Source organism: Acartia tonsa, chromosome 2 (assembly GCF_053477335.1).
Source record: "Acartia tonsa isolate MP-2025a chromosome 2, ASM5347733v1, whole genome shotgun sequence".
In the NCBI taxonomy this organism is placed as follows: domain Eukaryota; kingdom Metazoa; phylum Arthropoda; class Copepoda; order Calanoida; family Acartiidae; genus Acartia; species Acartia tonsa.
In genome coordinates, this window is record NC_137261.1 from 33,383,994 (window position 1) to 33,402,168 (window position 18,175).

Sequence of the window (18,175 nt, forward strand, 5' to 3'; positions counted from 1 at the left end):
AAAAGTGGAGATTTCCTACTAATTTGAACTTACGCAGGATTTAATTGTTCAAAAGCCATAAACATTTAAATTACTTGGATATCCAGAGAAGTGAATTTTTTCGTCAATGCCTCAACCTAACTTATTATTACTTCTAAATAAAATAGATGCAAATTGACTGTCCCTCAACACCTAGCTTACTTCTGGAACTGACTTTGTTCTCAATTTAATAGAAGATTGATATAACTTGCATGATGGGTTTCCTCTGTAATTCACTTTATCAGTCCGTTCGTAACGCTATGGGGGAAACATTATTTTCTCGGCTCCTATTCAAGATAGACAGCTGAAATTTTCATGGAGTGAATAAATCCACATTCTCACATAAAGGACCCCTTAAATAGTAGATGTAAATATTCTTTTTTCTCCCCGAGGTAGTCATTTATTTGATGCTGTGAGTATTGGTGCAAAAAATATGACGTAACAAAAAAAATTAGCCAATGAGAGTCCACTATAAATTTTACCATTGGTCAATAACAGCCTCTCATTGGCTAATTTTTTTTGTTACATCATATTTTTTGCACCAATACTCACAGCATCATTTATTTCCCTGAGGTAGTCATTTATTTCCCCAAGGTAGTCATTTTTTTCCCTGTGGTATCATTTTTTTTCCTTGTATCATTTCTATCCCCAAGGTAGTCATTTTATTTCCCCAAGCATGGCAACCGGTGAACAGAATCTCAGTTCTGCACCACAAGCCTCGCACATGGCAACCGGTGAACAGAATCTCAGTTCTGCACCACAAGCCTTGCACATGGCAACTGGTGAACAGAATCTCAGTTCTGCACCACAAGCCTCGCACATGGCAACCGGTGAACAGAATCTCAGTTCTGCACCACAGGCCTAGCACGACTGAAGTTCCCATGTCTAGACAGTCATATTTATATGAAAATCTGAGAAAATATTTTTTGAAGATTTAAAAATTTTTGGGAGATTTTAGAATTTTTATTAAAAGAAAGCATAATTACCTCAGGGAAAAAATGACTACTTCGGAGAAATAAATGAAAATTAAAAACCAAAAGTAAACCACATTTTAGCATAAAAATGAGTTTTTGTTTAAATGAGAATGACATTCCTATCCAGTTTTTTGTTTAGGAATGAATAACAACAAAAAACTGGATAGGAATACCCCATTTACATCAAGTTCATTTTTATATGTTTATTGGTTGAGTTGAGGTTTTAGATCAATTCCTAGCTGACTCCTTGAATGGGATGGTTAATACGGCAATCAAAAGCTTTTCAAATTAATGACAAGTAAACTTAATAATATACCTCTAGAAATACATATGAGTGGGCGAAAAGGCCATTCTCTGTCGGTCTGGATCTTTAATTCTTCAGAAGACCATTACATATTAAAGGTTTCGTTATATATTTTATACAGGGGAGTCCAAGCTTTTTTATTTGGGGGGGAGGGTAAATTTTGTTCAAGGGGGAAGGGTAATTTTTTAAAAATTTTTTTGAGGGGGGGTGGGTAAAATAGCGCGCCGCAAAAGTTTTTTAACCCCCCAAAAAAAATTTTATCCCGGGGGTAAAATTTGCTTGAGCCCCTCCCGTTACCCCCCTGAAATCTCTTGGCAGGGGTAAATTCCCCCAAAAAATATACACCCGGGGTAAATTTTTGGGGAGGGTAATTTAATAATGTAAAAAGATACCTACCTAAAAATGAAATACTATTTAATATTTAGTATTAAAAATGCGCGCAGGGCTCGCCAAAATTTTTTTTGATAGGGATTTTTTATTTACCCTCTTAAATGGTTAAGGGTGCCTACGGCACCGCCAAGGTAGGGGTAATTTTCACATGGGGGGTAATCACCCCTTTACCCCCCCCCCTTGGACGTCCTTGATTTTATCAAGTTTAATGTTTATTTTTTATGACTCTCATCTGTAGTTAATTTTTTCGCTGCTTAAGAATGTTGTCATCCTTGCTCTTTTCCATATCAAGATTAACGCTAAAGATTAGGTACGTAACCGCTATCCTATTATATAAAGTAGTAAGCGTTTTTTGTCTGTCCCGAAGGATCTCAATAACTGCTGAACCGATATTCTTCTCTTTTACAGTGAAGATTCTTATGGGTCCTGGGAAGGTTTTAAACTATTTTTGGGGAGGGTGTCTTCACCCCCTCCCCCCCAAAAAAATATTCCTTTACTTTTTTGAACACAAATCTAAAATGGGATGAGGTCGACTTTTCATCCTCCTAGAGACTTTTAGGGGCGTAGCCGCTAGTCTTTAATTTAAGGGGGGGGGGGGGGTAGTAGAAATTTAGGTAGGTCCAATTTTTTTTGATTTAGTACCTAATTTTAGGCACGCACATAATTTTATTGTTTAATTACCTCTTGAGGGGCGAATCCGCTAGTTATTTAAAAACTTAAATAAAAAATACTTAATATATGATACTTTTCTATTTCCAAACTAGGATGTAAAATTGTTATTTCCATTTTCCTATTTCTTAAGCTCCGGCATAGATAAGATATTTTTTAAGCGAAGCTTTTTTATAATTAGGGTAGGTCCGTCCGTTAGATCATTTCGTTAATTTAAACAGGTTAAAATTGTCCTATCGTTTAAAACTTTGCATGATGATTCCTATAACAGTTAGGTATGACTTAGAAAGCGCAGCAACTCTATTATCGATACCAGAAAGTCCGTACGTCCATTTTAAACATGCTGATTTTTTACTTTTTTGACAACAAACTTTTGTAGCTTTTTTCGTTAATTTAGGCATGTTTTGTCCTACCGATTTCAAACTTTGTATGGTGATTCCTGTAGTAGTTAGGTATCATTTAGAAAGCGCAGCTTTTCTATAATCGTTAGCAGAATGACCGTACGTCCATTTTAAACAAGCTGATTTTTAACTTTTTTAACAACAAGTTTTTAAATGATATAATTATCCGATTAATCTAATTTTTGGAATACTGATTCCTAGGACAACAAAGTACAATTTTACAAGCGAAGCATCTCTATAATCAACTCCTAAAAAAGTAAATATGTCCTTACACTTTTTCCTGTATTTAGAAGCTTTGAACACATTTACTGACAATTTTGTATCGTCTTGTATACATTTATATTCTGATTATTCAGTTCTGACACTCTACAAGTATTAATGTTCGTTTGTCCTACCGCTTTAGAGCCTTGCTTTTATGGATGTTGTCATCCTTGTTCTATTACAACAAAGTACAATCTTATAAGCGAAGCATTTCTATAATCAAGTCCTGAAAATGTAAGTATGTCCTCAAACAGTATTATATGAGGATAAATAGCTTCGCTGCTGTTGGTTTCAACATATAGTATTGGCGACTTCTTTTAAACTGCATTAACATTTACAATAATTGACATTTAGTTTTTTTTTTATTTTAACCTTTTTAGTTCTGCGGGTGTAGCATTAAATAAAATACTATTCACTTGTGTGTTAAATTGATAAAACTAAAAGATAAATGATGAACAGCTTATACCAACAACGAAATTTAATAAAATTGAAAAAAAATTACGAAACCTATACATGATTTACAGCTGTTCTTGGGGGGCAACACTATGTAAAATCTTTAATCAAGTATTAAAATGTAAGTATTTAAGCATCCTGTATTTAAGAAATTTGAGACTGATAGACAGTATATTCGTCTGGGAGAATTTGGTGAACATGTCTTTTATGCATTTTGTTTACTTGTTGTTGTATTGCTTTGCAAGATTTATTGGATTTAATCGGCAAACACTTTAACATTTACAAATTTAAAACTGCAGTAGTTTTAAAAAATTCCTCACTGTATTATTTAATATTTAAGCTCCTGTTAGTATATTCTTTATCTATCTTTTGTTTTTGAATATTTATTGCATCACTGATTAGCAAACATCCTTCTTACACTTTCCTAATTATTTGATCATTTTTCATAGAGAAAATATTTTAAATCTAATAGATGAGATTTTATTTGTAATGAATGACCAAAACTTTAAAAAGATTTTCTAAAAAGGATAAATACATTTATCAATAACAGAGCAGAAAATATGAATGTACAAACTGACCAAGTCAATTGAAGAGCAGATTTTCAACAAAAAAACACGAAACCTTTAATTCTTGAATATGTAGCATGATCGACTGACCTACAAACCAAGTTATCAAATACTGGATGCTCAAAAATTCAAAAAATTATTTAAAAATCCATGTGTAGCAAAGACCAGCAAAGCAAAGCAAAGAAAAAACATAGAAATGGATGTTAAGAAGTATAGTACAGATTGGATTGGAAGCGGTCCAAGGACGCCCAAGCTCTTTTTTTTTTGGGGGGGGGGGAGTGAAGTAAAAATCTTAAATGGATCAAGCACCCCCCCCCCCCCCCCTCTTAAAAAGGAATTACCCTTAATTTGAATTTTTACCATGGACTTCCTTTGTTTCTTGTAAAAGATCATAAAGTCCGAAATCCGCTACTAAATATCAAAGTAGTGCTTAAACAAAAAAAATAAAAATACATAAAAAAATTCTTTATCTTTACTAAAGCGAATTTAAAACCTACTTGAAAGCAGGAGTAATATTCTTAAAAAATGCTTATTTTCCACTCAGGTCTAGACAGTCGAATCTAATCTTAATATAACTCAATCACTTTTATCCATCAATGATCTTCTACGCTATAACTTACTTGGTTTTTCAGTCTGTCTATAATGCTTTACAGAAATTTATTATTTCAGGTAAAATATGTTTCTTTCGACAGCTGATTAACAGACATTATACGCTGCCAATTAAATTATTTCAGAATATAACTCCATGACTACATTATACTAGAATAATCTTTAATTTCATGCTGAAATTCATTGCTGTTATTATATCAACAAAAGACTTTATTTAAGTCAAAATAAAATGTTAACTGCATTTTGTAGGAAAGTGAATTATTATTGCATATGATAAACACAAAGTAGAGATATTGTATGTCAACCCAATGTCTCCAAGTTGGACAGGGATGGCTAAGGACACTGTATATAAAATGATAAGGAAATAGTTTGGTCACTTGAGTTTCATACTTGACATAGCAATGAGACCTATTGGCCTTATAGCAGAGGCTTTAGGTAATCTTATTTTTCAATCAAGTGTTCATGAGCCAAATCAATCTTATAATTGAAGTTTTCTTGACTGTTTATTATTTTTTCTTAGATATTTGTTGTGAATATTGTTTCGTTTTTAATTGTTATATCAGTTTACTTTTTTAAGGTAAACTTTTGCTTGTAATGATGCATTCTCTCTTCTTTTTTCCCTAAATTTTTTCCCCATCTCCCCTGTTTTTAAGGATCAGAGATATAATAAAAAAATCCTGTCATCAAATCTTATTTTTGGCACAATAAAATATCTTAAAACAACCTCAGAAACAGTTTTTTTTCTTATATCATAACCTAATCGGTTGAGAAGTTACTGAGATCTTTAACTTTAACTTTAAAGTTTTAAACAGATGGACAGACATCGTTCTACTTTGTTTGATAGATAATGCATGCCTTTTTAAAATTTTTTTGGCAAAATTGTATCCCCTCATTTTTTAATAGTCTAAACACTATTTGTCACCATTATGGATGAGTACAGCTTTACAAAAAAAAATTTCATCATATTTCTAGTCCTTGCAGAGTGCCCTGCCTCTAAGAGGCCCTTATGCCTACAGGGTAATATCTCTGCGGGACTCTTCTAACTTTAATTTAACAAAACTTATTCTAAATAAGCAGAAACAAAATTTTCTTAAAAAATTTCTTTTGTGGTGTAGATGAGTGAAATCTCTTGACTATTTCATATTTTAGGCCTGTTGCTCATTCTTGGCTTGTTGGACCTTAGTGAGAGTAAAGCTACTCTTACTAACAATGGTTACGAGGATTTTGTTGTCGCCATTTCTCCGGATGTACCTCAGGAAATTTACACATTCATTATTTATGTTACGACATTTATAATTCATCAAGATATAAGTTAATCAATGGTTTAGTAAAATCTTCGCCAAAAAAGCTTAAATAGAAGAAGATAAAATCATATTTCACCTATAAAAGGGAGTGGATACAAAACCGCGACAAACAAAACTGCGACAATAACAAAACCGCGACATTACAAAACCGCGACAATTACAAAACCGCGACATTACAAAACCGCGACAATAACAAAACCGCGACATTATAAAACCGCGAAAAATTAAAGTCTTAATGCTAGAAGGTCATGGCTGCGAGCGCTCGGCCCCCTTGCCTATAACCTAACAAAAAGTGGTTGGTAGATTTTTTTCAAATTTTTAATATTTTTTTACAATATTTAGGTAAGGTTAGGTTAGGTTATAGACAAGGGGGCCGACCGCCCGCGGCTAGGCAGGCCAGGGGGCCGAGTGCTGCGGCCAAGACCTTCTAGCATTAAGACTTTTTGAATGTTGGTCTTTTGTAATGTCGCGGTTTTGTAATTGTCGTGGTTTTGTAATGTCGCGGTTTTGTTATTGTCGCGGTTTTGTAATGTCGCGGTTTTGTATTCACTCCTATAAAAGTTTAGTGTTCCATAGAGCATAAACGACAGACTGGCGGACCAGGTTAGTTATATACTAGATGCCTATTGGTCAACAACTGTCCTTCATTTCAAATAGCAGTCGAGTAATTTACATTTACCACATAAGACGGACAGATAGACAATGAGATATATGGAAAATTTTATTAATTCAATTTAAAATGGCAGTTCTAGTCTTAATGTAGCCTGGTTGCAAAAGAGAAGTACACCTTTAGATTTGTTTAATACTTAAATGCTTAAAACAAATGTTAAACATTTTAAATGAATTTGAAACGTATAGGATGACAGTATGATAGATTCGATAAAGGTAAGATTTAAAGTAAATCTTTTGCAAATTTTTCATATAAGTTGCTTAAAATGTAATAAATCAAACAATCAATTTATCAAAGCAAAACTTTTCTAAAATAAGTGCACAAACATTTTTTAAAATGTTATTTTTACAATTTTCAAATCCAAATATTTCTATAATTATACTTTATTAAAATACAAATTTGTCTTCCATTATTAGTAGCGAAGCTACTCTATAATTCACTTTGTCCGCCCGTCCGTCCGTCCGTCCGTCAGTCAGTCCGTCAGTCAGTCCGTCAGTCAGTCCGTCAGTCCGTAACGCTATGGGGGAAATGGGATTTACTCAGCTCCTATAAAAGATAGAATTCTGAAATTTTTTGACAACATTCCCATCATTAAGGAGCACAATTAACTATAAAACATCACTGGCGGTCGGACGGCTTTTTAGCAGGTTTTAGGCTATTTTTAAATTTTCCACATTTCCCCCCATATCTTTGGTGTTTATGGTCCGATTTTCAAAATTCTTTCAGTTTAAGATATCAAAATTAAATTTGCCGTCGTTTGGAGAAAACAACAATAACGGCCAGACAGCCTTTTTGAAGGTTTTTAGCTATTTTTACATTTTCCACCATATCTTTGGTGTTTATGAACCGATTTTCAAAATTTTTTCAGTTATAGATATCACAATCAAATTTCCCGTCGTTTGAAGAAAACAACTATGAAGGTCAGACTGCCTTTTTGCAGGTTTTTGGCTATTTCATATTTTTTTACATTTTCCCCCATATCTTTGGTGTTTTTAGTCCAATTTTCATTTTTTTTCAGTTAAAGATGTCAAAATTAAATTTCCTGTCGTTTGAAGAAAACAACAATAATGGTCAGACTGCCTTTTTGCAGGGTTTTGGCTATTTTTAATTTTTTTTACATTTTTCCCCATATCTTTGGTGTTTATGATCCGATTTTCAAAATTTTTTCTGTTTTAGATATCAAAATAAAACTTCCTGTTGTTTGAAGAAAACAACCATGACGGTCATTCCCATCCACGAAATTTTGTGCTTCGCTATATATATTCCATTTTAAACCCTTGTTTCCGAATTATCACCAAGCTCTCAATTCTGACGTATTTAGGGAGAAAAATACAAATATTATATGTTTCCATTAGAGGAAAAATATATTTGCCTAACACTTGACATTTAGTTTGAGATGAATAATATATTTGGGTTACATCCACGCCTTTAGCCATGCGGCTGCGGCTGAAGTTGTAGCTAAGGACGAGTTTGGGTGACTGCGGCTGTTAAAAACTTAGAGTGGCTTTTGTTGTGGGCAGCTCTCGCTTTCAGCCACGTCGCCAAGGTTTCTCAAATCCACGAGGTTAGTTGCAGCTACTTCATCAGTTTTGTCTTAGCTGTTTGAATAAGTATTACAGCAGCTACAGCTGCTAAACAGTCGCTGGTATGGGTAGCTGCAGCTAAGAGTGGCTTAAATGAGAGCAATTGGAGCCTTCTATAGGCCCTGAGGCGGACTGTGGTTTAATAGTTCGTGGCTACGGCAAATTTTCGGTCAAAGAGTGCTTATGAGGATGTGAGATTGTGGCTGATTTGCTACTTAGGAAAAGAAAGGCTTTTGGGTTAAACAACCTTAAACAACTAGGCTGCGGCTTTTCCTTATTTTCTGCAAGGCTTAATGTGTGTAAGACTGCGGCTGCCAAGCAATTAAAATAGTATGTATTAACACATTTTTTTGTAGCAGAAGAGATAATGTTTTCGTTTTCATTATTTAAAAAAACTTGTCTTATCTACTTGTCCAACATCCGCAAAATATTCACAAACAAGAGCAAATTTCTCCATAAGTGTCAACAAACAACTAAAACAACATTTTAAAAGTCTTTTCAACAATTGTCAACGTCAGAAAAAGTAGAATTAAATATTTGGATTACCAAATTGAAAAGTTTCTTTGAATGTCGTGTTATTTCTAATTGTTGACATAAGATACGTAATATTATTTTGTGGTGGTAAATGCAAAACAAACTAGTTTTCTATAAATGAATTATCCCTTGACCTACTATCTTTCAGACTTATACATAGACGTTCGGACAAAATTTGAAAAAGAATAGCAATGATAAGGACAAAAAAGTTGTCAGTAAATCATCCAAATATTTATCTTCTGACAGTTTAATCTTTTAACTTTTTAACCTTTTCACTACAACTACTGGAGAAAACTGCTTTAAATAAGACTAAAATAATTAATTCGCCAATTCATTAGAAGTATAGCGCCTATAGCCTCTAAAGGCTTCCCTCAAGAAACACATTAAGGCGTTTTTATTTATTACAAATGATTTACTGACTCTTTCTCATATAATACCTCAAAAATCACCTTGTATTTTTGTAGTGTATGAAATCTTACTTAATAAAGCATTTTATCTTTGCTTTCATATCAAAAATCTATTCTTTACTTTGTTTATTTATTCACTTTTATTCAGGAAATGATGAGAGATATGAGCAGATATTTGTATATTGCTACTAGAAAGAGATCTTACCTAAGGTGTTGTAGAAAGATATTTGTATATTACTAAATAGACATTTCTAATAAATTCGGTAGTTTATTGCTTTAATTGGCAAATATTATATTTTTTATTTTTCATTACCTAAAGAGATCATTGAGTATCTTTCTTAAACTTTAAACTTGCATTTTTTATTATAAATAATTACCAAGCACAAAGTTTTTAAAATTACTTTTTGTAATTCACATGTTAATTATTATAACACATTTAACACATTTTGTTATCTATGTAGAACAGTAAAGATCCTGCTACCCAAAACCTGGAATTATCCAACAGATGCAACTGTTTCTGGAGAAACATTTCAAGATGCTGAATTCAGGTACACGACAATCTAGAAATATTTTATGCCTAAGATTTAAATAAACATTCACATTGCATTAGTTCAGGCTACTTTTTGAAAAATTTAAACTACTTACATCAAATTATTTTGTCTAATAAATATATATTAGTCCAAACTAAGATTACTATACATATATTTTTATTGTCCTATTTTAAAATGTCTTAAATTTAAACCTTTATTATAGGATTGATACGCCTAACTCTGCCTATGGGGATAGCCCTTATACTCAACAGGTATTATAATTTTATTTCAATTTCACTGACAAATTATTAGAATTAAGTATCATGCCCCTAGCTAAGCGACTAGTAAACCATTAGGGGGGGGGGGGACTGTGAAAAAAAAATGCATTGATTAATAACAAATAATCTGAATGATTGTAGTCAACAGATTGTGGAGTACCTGGAGACTATACTCATCTTACTCCTGAATATGTTAAAGATGGACTCATCTATGGTGACAAGTAAGAATTATAGGCAGAATTCAAAGAATTTAATATTGATAAGAATAATTTAAATTGAATATCCTCTTTAAAGAGAAAGTGCTAAATGTTATTTTCATAATTGCATTATTAGTTATTATGGTTAATGGACGAATCAACTATTATTCTCCACCCAATTTTATATATTTTGGGGATATAGTTATAAGAATGTTAATGTCACTAAAACACTGTTGATTGCACAATTTTATGAAAAAAATTTCTTTTGCAGGGGTAAGACATTGATACATGAGTTCAGCAAGCTGAGATGGGGTGTATTTGAAGAGCATGGATACCCTGGTGATGAGATGTTCCCAATGTTTTACTTAAAAGAAACTTGGGGTGCTAATGGTCAAGAAACTGTAGCCAAACCAAACTTTTGTGTCAATGGTGATATCAAAGGATATGAACAGGTAAGACATATGTCAATAACTGTAATATTATTATATTGATTTTATCTGCAGCTAGAAATTTTCAGTAAAAGCTGTGCTTGTTTTAGACACTAGAATAACCTAACATGCTTCATACTACTAATGCATGGCTATTATAATAGACGTAAAAAAAATTTTTAATCAAGGATATCATCAGTAATGGTGCCTGCAAGAGAGACTTAAATGGTCTACCTGATGGCAACTGCGTATTTTATGCAACCCAAGATTCTGATGTAACTTCATCTTTGATGGCCTTGCCATATCTATCCACTAATGTTAACTTCTGCGATGATGAATCAGGTTAAATTTAACAATTCTAAGTTGCATGTTAACTCCTAAGTTTTTCCTCATGCTGTACATGACGATCTAACAATCAATATCTATGAACCTTTTGATTGCATGATCTTGGATAGTAAGTATTAACATGTCATGGTAATTAATTGCACATGTCAATGCTTTCCCATACTCTGGTATATTCTTGCAGGTATAAAAGTACGTAATATTTAATCTATAGATCTCTATTGTATAACAGAGTACCTCTCCCGCAGCAAGCACATTGTATTTATTATTTTCTAAAAAGGTTCTCTGTTTTATGGGTTTTTTGGTTTAAATCCTAAAAAAAGTTTTAAAAATGCCTGCTTAAAATTTCTTAATATTTTTAGAAGCTTATCTTCACAATCCAGAGCTGCCTACAAAACAGAATTTGTACTGTAATGGCAGAAGCACCTGGAGTGTTATTTCTGAAAGTACTGATTTCAAGAACAACATTAATCCTCCAGTTAACATTAGTAATACAGACCCTAAATTTATCATCATTGGAGGAGAAGAACAGATAGTAAAATATGTTATGGTGATGGATGTCAGCAGATCAATGGACCCTAATATCAACCCAGAACATGCAGATAGATTAACAGCTATGAAAGATGCCGCCAAAAGATTTGTAAACTTCGATATTCCTGATGGTACTGTTCTGGGAATGCTTCCTTTTTCAACTGATCAATATCCAAATCTCGGATTTTATATGACTGCAGTAAATCAGGGTAATAGGGAAACTATGGTGAAAAAAATAGATGAGCTAAAAGTACAGTCTGGCACTTGTATAACAGATGGTCTGTTTAGAGCTGTGCAAGATCCAAACTATCTGAATAATGCAGAAGGAAATGCAATAATTTTACTTACTGATGGACAACAAGATGGAGCATGCAATACTAATTATGATCAAATCAGAGACTATTTAGTCAAAATGAAAGTAAGACTTATTACAATTGCTCTTGGTAAAAGTGCAGATCAAGAAATAGAAGAATTGGCTGAGGCTACTGGTGGTAAAAGTTTCTTTGTAGATGACAATAGTGGACCTGGGGATTTCAGTGATGCATTTACAGGATCCACAACTTTCCAACCAGCTGACACTATTTCAAATACAGACATGACCTTGTATCAAAATGATTTTGATTACTCTGCAACTATTCTTGAAGCATTTGATGTTGATGTTTCTGTTGGAAAAAATTTCACATTAAGAGTTGAGATAGCCAATGGTAACAAAGATTGCAATCAAAATATGAATATTTCCTTAATAGGACCCAACATATCTGATAGAAAGGATTTTATATTTAAATGTTCTAAACAAAATTTTGGAACATTTATACATCAGCTTGATGGAGATGCTACGGCTGGTAGATGGCAATTCTTTATCAAATCAACAGAACAATTTGACTCACTTTCTGTGCGCGTTACAAGCAGATCAAGATATGCCAATGATGATCCCATTCAGACCAAGTGCTGGATAAAAACTGGAGAACAACAGCTTGGAACTGAAGTTTACCTGAAGCTATCAGCTGTAGCTGAGGTTAAGAAAGGTAACATGCCTGTCATTGGTGCAAGGGTCAGAGCTTACATAACGAGACCATCTACTAATGGAGAAACTCCTGCTCTTGAGCTAGAACTTGATGACAATGGGTCAGGTGCTGATGTGATCAAGAATGATGGTATCTACTCAAGATATTTCACCAAATACACTGGTATAGTCATATTTATTGCTCTTTTTTTAAGCAAGAAATATTTCTTTGAATGCTTAATCTTATTAATATCCACACAAATTTAGGTGTTGGTCGCTACAGTGTAAAATGTGAAGTTGTTGGAGATGATACCACTCAAATCAATGAAGGGTTCATCATTAGCAGGTACACATGCCTAAAACTTTTTAAAAAAACTTATAATGACATGTAATCAACTGTTTAACACTATGTTTTTCTAAGAGCATTACCAGAGCAACCAGGAGCTCCTATCTGTTGTGGTAGTGTTGCTGTCAGTCCTAACTCAAAACTTACAAACTCTGGCAACTTTACTAGGTAAGTAACGGCAAATTTGTATTGAATTTTTATGGTGAGAAAAAACAAAGAGTGGACAAGTTAAAGAGGCAAATTAAGAATTACTTTTTTAGTAGCACAGCTACACTATAATTCATTATTGTATGTCAGTCAGTTCATGATGCTCTTAAAGATAAACTGCTGAATTCCATGCTAAATACTAAATTATATATAAATACACGTGAATGGTTTTATTATTTTTTCCCAATATTTTTTTATTCTTCATTCAAACAATAGCTTTTAAATGACCATGTCCATATTCCTATCCATGATTTCCTTGTGCTTGTTACTTATGGATGTTGTCATCCTTCCTTGTTACTTATAGTGTTTGACATGAAAATCTTTTTCAGAAATTACTAAATTTGTATTTATTCATATTTAGACAAGCTATTGGGGGCTCTTTTCAAGCTAAGCCTGGTGACCTTCCTACTGAAGACAAATATCCTCCTGCAAGAGTTACAGATCTCAAGGTAAAAATCAGTAGTAGGAACATTGTTCATCTGTTTGTCTAGCTTGGGGTAGTTTATGAGTCATCTCTGGGTGATTATATAGATCTGTTTCCGAAAAACATCCCTTACCTTCATTTTAACAAAGTGTTAGAAATGTTTACAATCAGAAAATTAAAGTTGTTAAAGCATGTTTAAGCATAATCATTAAAATTGTAAATTTAGTTGACAAATGATTGTGGAGCAGTAAAGCTGACCTTCACTGCTCCTGGAGATGATTTTGATTCCACAGAACCAGCCAAGGAATACATAATCAAGTATTCAGAATATGCTTCTGATCTTACTGAGGTTTGTAGGAAATATTAAGTGGAAATTATAAAAATTATAATAAAAGAATTAAGAACATACATGAATTACAACATCTATAAAAGCAAAGCTTAAAAACAGACAGTAGGAAAAACAAACATTAACACTTAACTTGTTGAGTACTTGCTTATAGAGTTGCTTAGCCTATGATAATGTACCTTGTTGTTCTAGAAATCACGACTCCAATAATCTTATAAACAAATCAGCACATTTAAATGAACGCAAGGACTTAGGCCTAAATTAACTACAAGAATATCTGTAACAGACACGGACGGACGGACAAAACCTAATTGTAGCTTTGCATGTTTCTTTTTTCGCTTACCTAAAATCCGATTAAGTTCTCTGGAATATTTGAATGAAAATGTTTTTCTCTAGGCAAATTTCAAGAATGTAACTATTTCTGAGCTTACAGATTTGGACCTTTTAAATAATGGAACACTTGATGCTTATAATGGAGGCGAGCTTGTTCAACTTGACCTTAATACAACTATTTTCCAGGTATAAAAGACGAATGTAATCAAAGTTTCTCTAATTTAAGTTTCAACTATCCTTATATAAAAGTATCAGGATGTCAGTGAGTCTGTTTGTTCCGTAGGATCTCCTAATCTGCTAAACCGATATTGTTTTCCTTTACAATGTAGCTTCTCACAGGAAGTTTTATAACTATTTTGGGGGAGGGTATTACCATAATCCTAAGAGATATCGCACCTGGAAAAATAATCCCCCTGAAAAAAAATCCATTTTTTTGTGCCTATAGAAGCCTCTAAAAACAATGAACACTTCAAGTTTTTAAAAGTAATAACTATAATGATTAAGCTGTTATTGTCGCATATCCTTTCTTAAAAAAATATTCTTATAATTTTTATTTATAAATCATTTTAAATTTTACATTATTTTGCAGAATGGTATAGTATACAGTTTTGCTATGCAAGCTGTAGATGAAAATGGCAACGAAAGTCCAATCTCAGTGATAGCCAAGTTAGCAGCTGGAAACAATTGTAGAACCGGAGCAGGTAGGGTTCATAGGAATCTCATAACAGTAAATTACACAAAGTTCCCTTATAAGGGTGAGGCTGTAACAATGTAACGTCAGGTCTATCCGGGGGTATTAGTTTAAGTAACGCCCAACAGACATCCAACTCTTTGATTGCATACCCTTAATCGGGAAGTCCTAACTGTGCATGGTAATTAGTTGTGTAAGTTTTGGGCCTATGCATTCCCGCTACTCTAACAATTACCTATCACCTCCCCGACGAAGAGCGGATGCTCTACATGTTAAGCCACTGTCGTGCATAAATTAAATAGAAGAACAGGACAGAGAAATATTTAAGTGAAGATCTACTTTAATGATTGGTTGGTACAACAGTAGAATTATAAAGTAGTAATTTATATGGTAGGACAGGGCTGATTTTTTTCATAATAGAAAAATAGACTAGGCTGATTAATAAGTGGTTGAAAAAGATTATTTATTTCAGGTTTTATGGTGAGTTCAAGCTTCATTGTAATTCTAGTATCCTTTATTCTTTCATTTCAAATGTAATTATTTTACTAAAATCACATTTGGCACACTATATTATTAAAAGAATACATTTAACTTCAAACTCTTAAGGTGTTCTTTTTTTAGAAGCGAAGCTACTATATAATTGGAAATGTTCATTTGTCTGTAACGTGATTTTATCAACTGCTTTCCTAGATAAACGACTAAAATGTTTTGTGAAAGTTTCCTAGGTTTGTCGGTATTTTGTCTAGTTGAAATATGCTTAGAAAATGTTAAGATTTGATAATATGATGAGAAATTTTTACATTTATCCTCCCTTTAAGTAATGAAGATAAAAAGACATATACAAAGCAAAACGATTCTTTTCGTCTGTCTGGATTTAGATTTATTGAGAGAACCCCACCCTCAAAAAAAATATATATAAAGAATACTGATTTCTTCAGCTGCAGGCAAAGTATTTTTGTAACATATATTAAGTGTGGCGGTTATCACCACTACCTATGGAGCTAAGCCCCTTGAGGCTAAGAGTTAAGCCTAATTATATCTTTTTTTCTTGCAAAAATCATTATAAGTTATTTTAAAACAGAATCATATAATTGTGCTTACCGCTTACATATGACAGCAAAAGTAATAGCTCAGTAGATTCGAAATAAATAAAATAAACAGATTTATAGAAAAAAAGTTTATTATTGAAATCAATAATAAATAGGAATTAATCCCTTGCCATTTTCTTTTTAAAATAATTCCATGTTATAAATCCGAAGTCCAGAAAACTAATAGCAGATAAACCTAGAAATAAACATTTTGTATATCTAAGATTTAACATAAAACAAAACAACATTCATAAAAGCATAAAATCTGTAGGCAGGACAAATGAATATCAAGATTTTTTGTATTCATTCGTATACCTCGGGGATAAAAAATCTGATTTTAATCTTATAATTGTACTTTCTATGTCCGCGGAAAACTGTTTATAATACGATGCGAGAAATAACTATTCAAGAGTGTAAAAACTTTGTAAGCAGAATAATAATTAAATAGTAAAAAATTTAATGTAAATTCCTTAAATACAAGATTTTATTTAAGGGCACACTTACATTAAATGACTTGAAAATAGGAAATAGGAAAATCATTTTTTCAATAATTAGATTAATAGAATAATTTTAAAATATATAATTATTAATTATAATGAATAATCAATGATCAGTAGACTGTGGGTAAAAAAACATTTCTTGTTTTGTGAGAAATGGAGTATAATGTATAAAACTAGACCTAGCCATAGTCCTAGAGAGCTACCCAGATCAACTAATAAGTTAAAACCATCATATCCGTAGAAATCTCTGTACAATTAGTTTCAAGAATATTTTATTAAAAAATGGATTTATAGGTGGACCCCCTAAACCTCTAGTTTTTGTTTAAAATGTGGTTGAAATATTTTTTTTCTGTGCAAAAGCCTAAAACCTGAATAAGGCCATTACAAACATACATAAAATTTTTGAAAAGAATGAGCATTGATAGGAATGCACGAAGAAAGAAATTGATACAACCAGCACAACAGCATATAAAATTAAATTGTCTAAAAAAAACTTTACAAGATTCCCAACCCTAAGGACAGCTCTTCTAAAAACAACCCAGGACAAAACTAAGCGTCTCCAGTTCCCACAACATGTCATTCCAGACGTTTTCGAGATTTTATGTTAACATATTCTTCCTTAAGACTTGAACATTTTCGTTTACAGTGATGATTGCCCTCGCCAAATCTTGTAAATTTTTACCACTATCAACTATCTAAATAAATATAACAACAAGGATTAATTTGTCCTGAAGTAGCGCAACAATAGCAAGCTAAAACTATTTGACTAAAAGAAAATTTTTGCTTTCCCTCAAAGTGCCTATCGAGTACTTAACCCATCCCCCTCTTACTTTTCAAATAAATGGAAATTAAGGGGGGGTAGGTACCTACAAGGTGCCCTAAACCTGTCTCTATACTTACGGTGCCCTAACCCTGCGAGGCTACACAGTTTCTAATATACCCTCCCCACTAATTTTAATTTTATTGAAAAATAGGGGAGGGAGGGGGGAGAGAATCAACTAGCCACTTTAGGAAAAAAACACCACAAAAATCTAAAGAAGATATAGAGTTAAAAAATATAGAATGATACATCCCTGATGAATCGTCTGATTATTAAATATGACAATATACAAAAGCAAAGAAAATATTACCTCCATCTTAATATTTGTAGTTAGACAAGGAGGAAGGCAAGAATTAAACATTTTGACTCGTCCTTTGTTACAAAAATATTCAACAGATGCAAGTGTAAAAAAAATTCTACATGAATAGGTTTACCCTTTTAAATATTTAACATTATCTACATTTGTCTATATGCATGTTTTTAAAAGCATTAATTTTATTTCACTTTGTTAATAAATGAAAATATCGTCAATTTCACTGAAACTGAAATATACAAACACAATTACTGAAGAAACATATTTCTGATCCAAGACGTATATAAGGTGGAAGTGGAGAGTGTATCCGCCCTCCATGCAAAATTAAGGGAAGTGAATAATTCCCTATTGATATTGATACACGCCCCTAATACAGTCAAGAAAGGTGTCATGTTAAAAAGTCACACCTCATTAAAATGTAGTGGGGGGGGGGGGGGAGGGTTGTGGCATAAAACGTAAAAAAGTGTGTTAAAATTGTCGGGTGCACCTTGCGCAACCCACTGGAAAAACATTTCTGTTTCTTATGTTTATTTATAGGGAACCATATCATCATTCCAATTTATAAAATTTACTAGCGGCTTCGCTCCTAGCCTCTAGGGGCTTTGCTCCAAGTGGCAATTAAAAAAAAAAATTGGAGCTGCCCCAGTATCAATTT

The 18,175-nt window shown here is 32.7% G+C and overlaps 3 protein-coding genes across 11 annotated transcripts in view; 1 reads left to right on the forward strand and 2 right to left on the reverse strand.

The window, feature by feature from the left end:
- LOC145311644 (UDP-N-acetylglucosamine transporter-like) overlaps positions 1 to 18,175 on the reverse strand; it is a 384,555-nt gene that overhangs the window by 330,749 nt on the left and 35,631 nt on the right. The gene's annotated exons all lie outside the window — the stretch shown is intronic.
- The window catches only part of LOC145311638 (uncharacterized), a 368,391-nt gene that overhangs the window by 314,597 nt on the left and 35,619 nt on the right, over positions 1 to 18,175 (reverse strand). The window lies entirely within an intron of this gene.
- LOC145311622 (calcium-activated chloride channel regulator 1-like) lies at positions 5,018 to 15,400 on the forward strand. The gene is made up of 17 exons (XM_080150560.1): positions 5,018 to 5,080; positions 5,795 to 5,899; positions 6,806 to 6,834; positions 9,292 to 9,353; positions 9,605 to 9,691; positions 9,897 to 9,945; positions 10,093 to 10,172; positions 10,420 to 10,600; positions 10,765 to 10,918; positions 11,281 to 12,636; positions 12,720 to 12,798; positions 12,874 to 12,966; positions 13,367 to 13,454; positions 13,656 to 13,778; positions 14,172 to 14,294; positions 14,698 to 14,809; positions 15,272 to 15,400. Exons 1-17 carry the CDS (start codon positions 5,047 to 5,049, stop codon positions 15,334 to 15,336), a joined length of 2,820 nt encoding a protein of 939 aa, XP_080006686.1. The 5' UTR covers positions 5,018 to 5,046; the 3' UTR covers positions 15,337 to 15,400.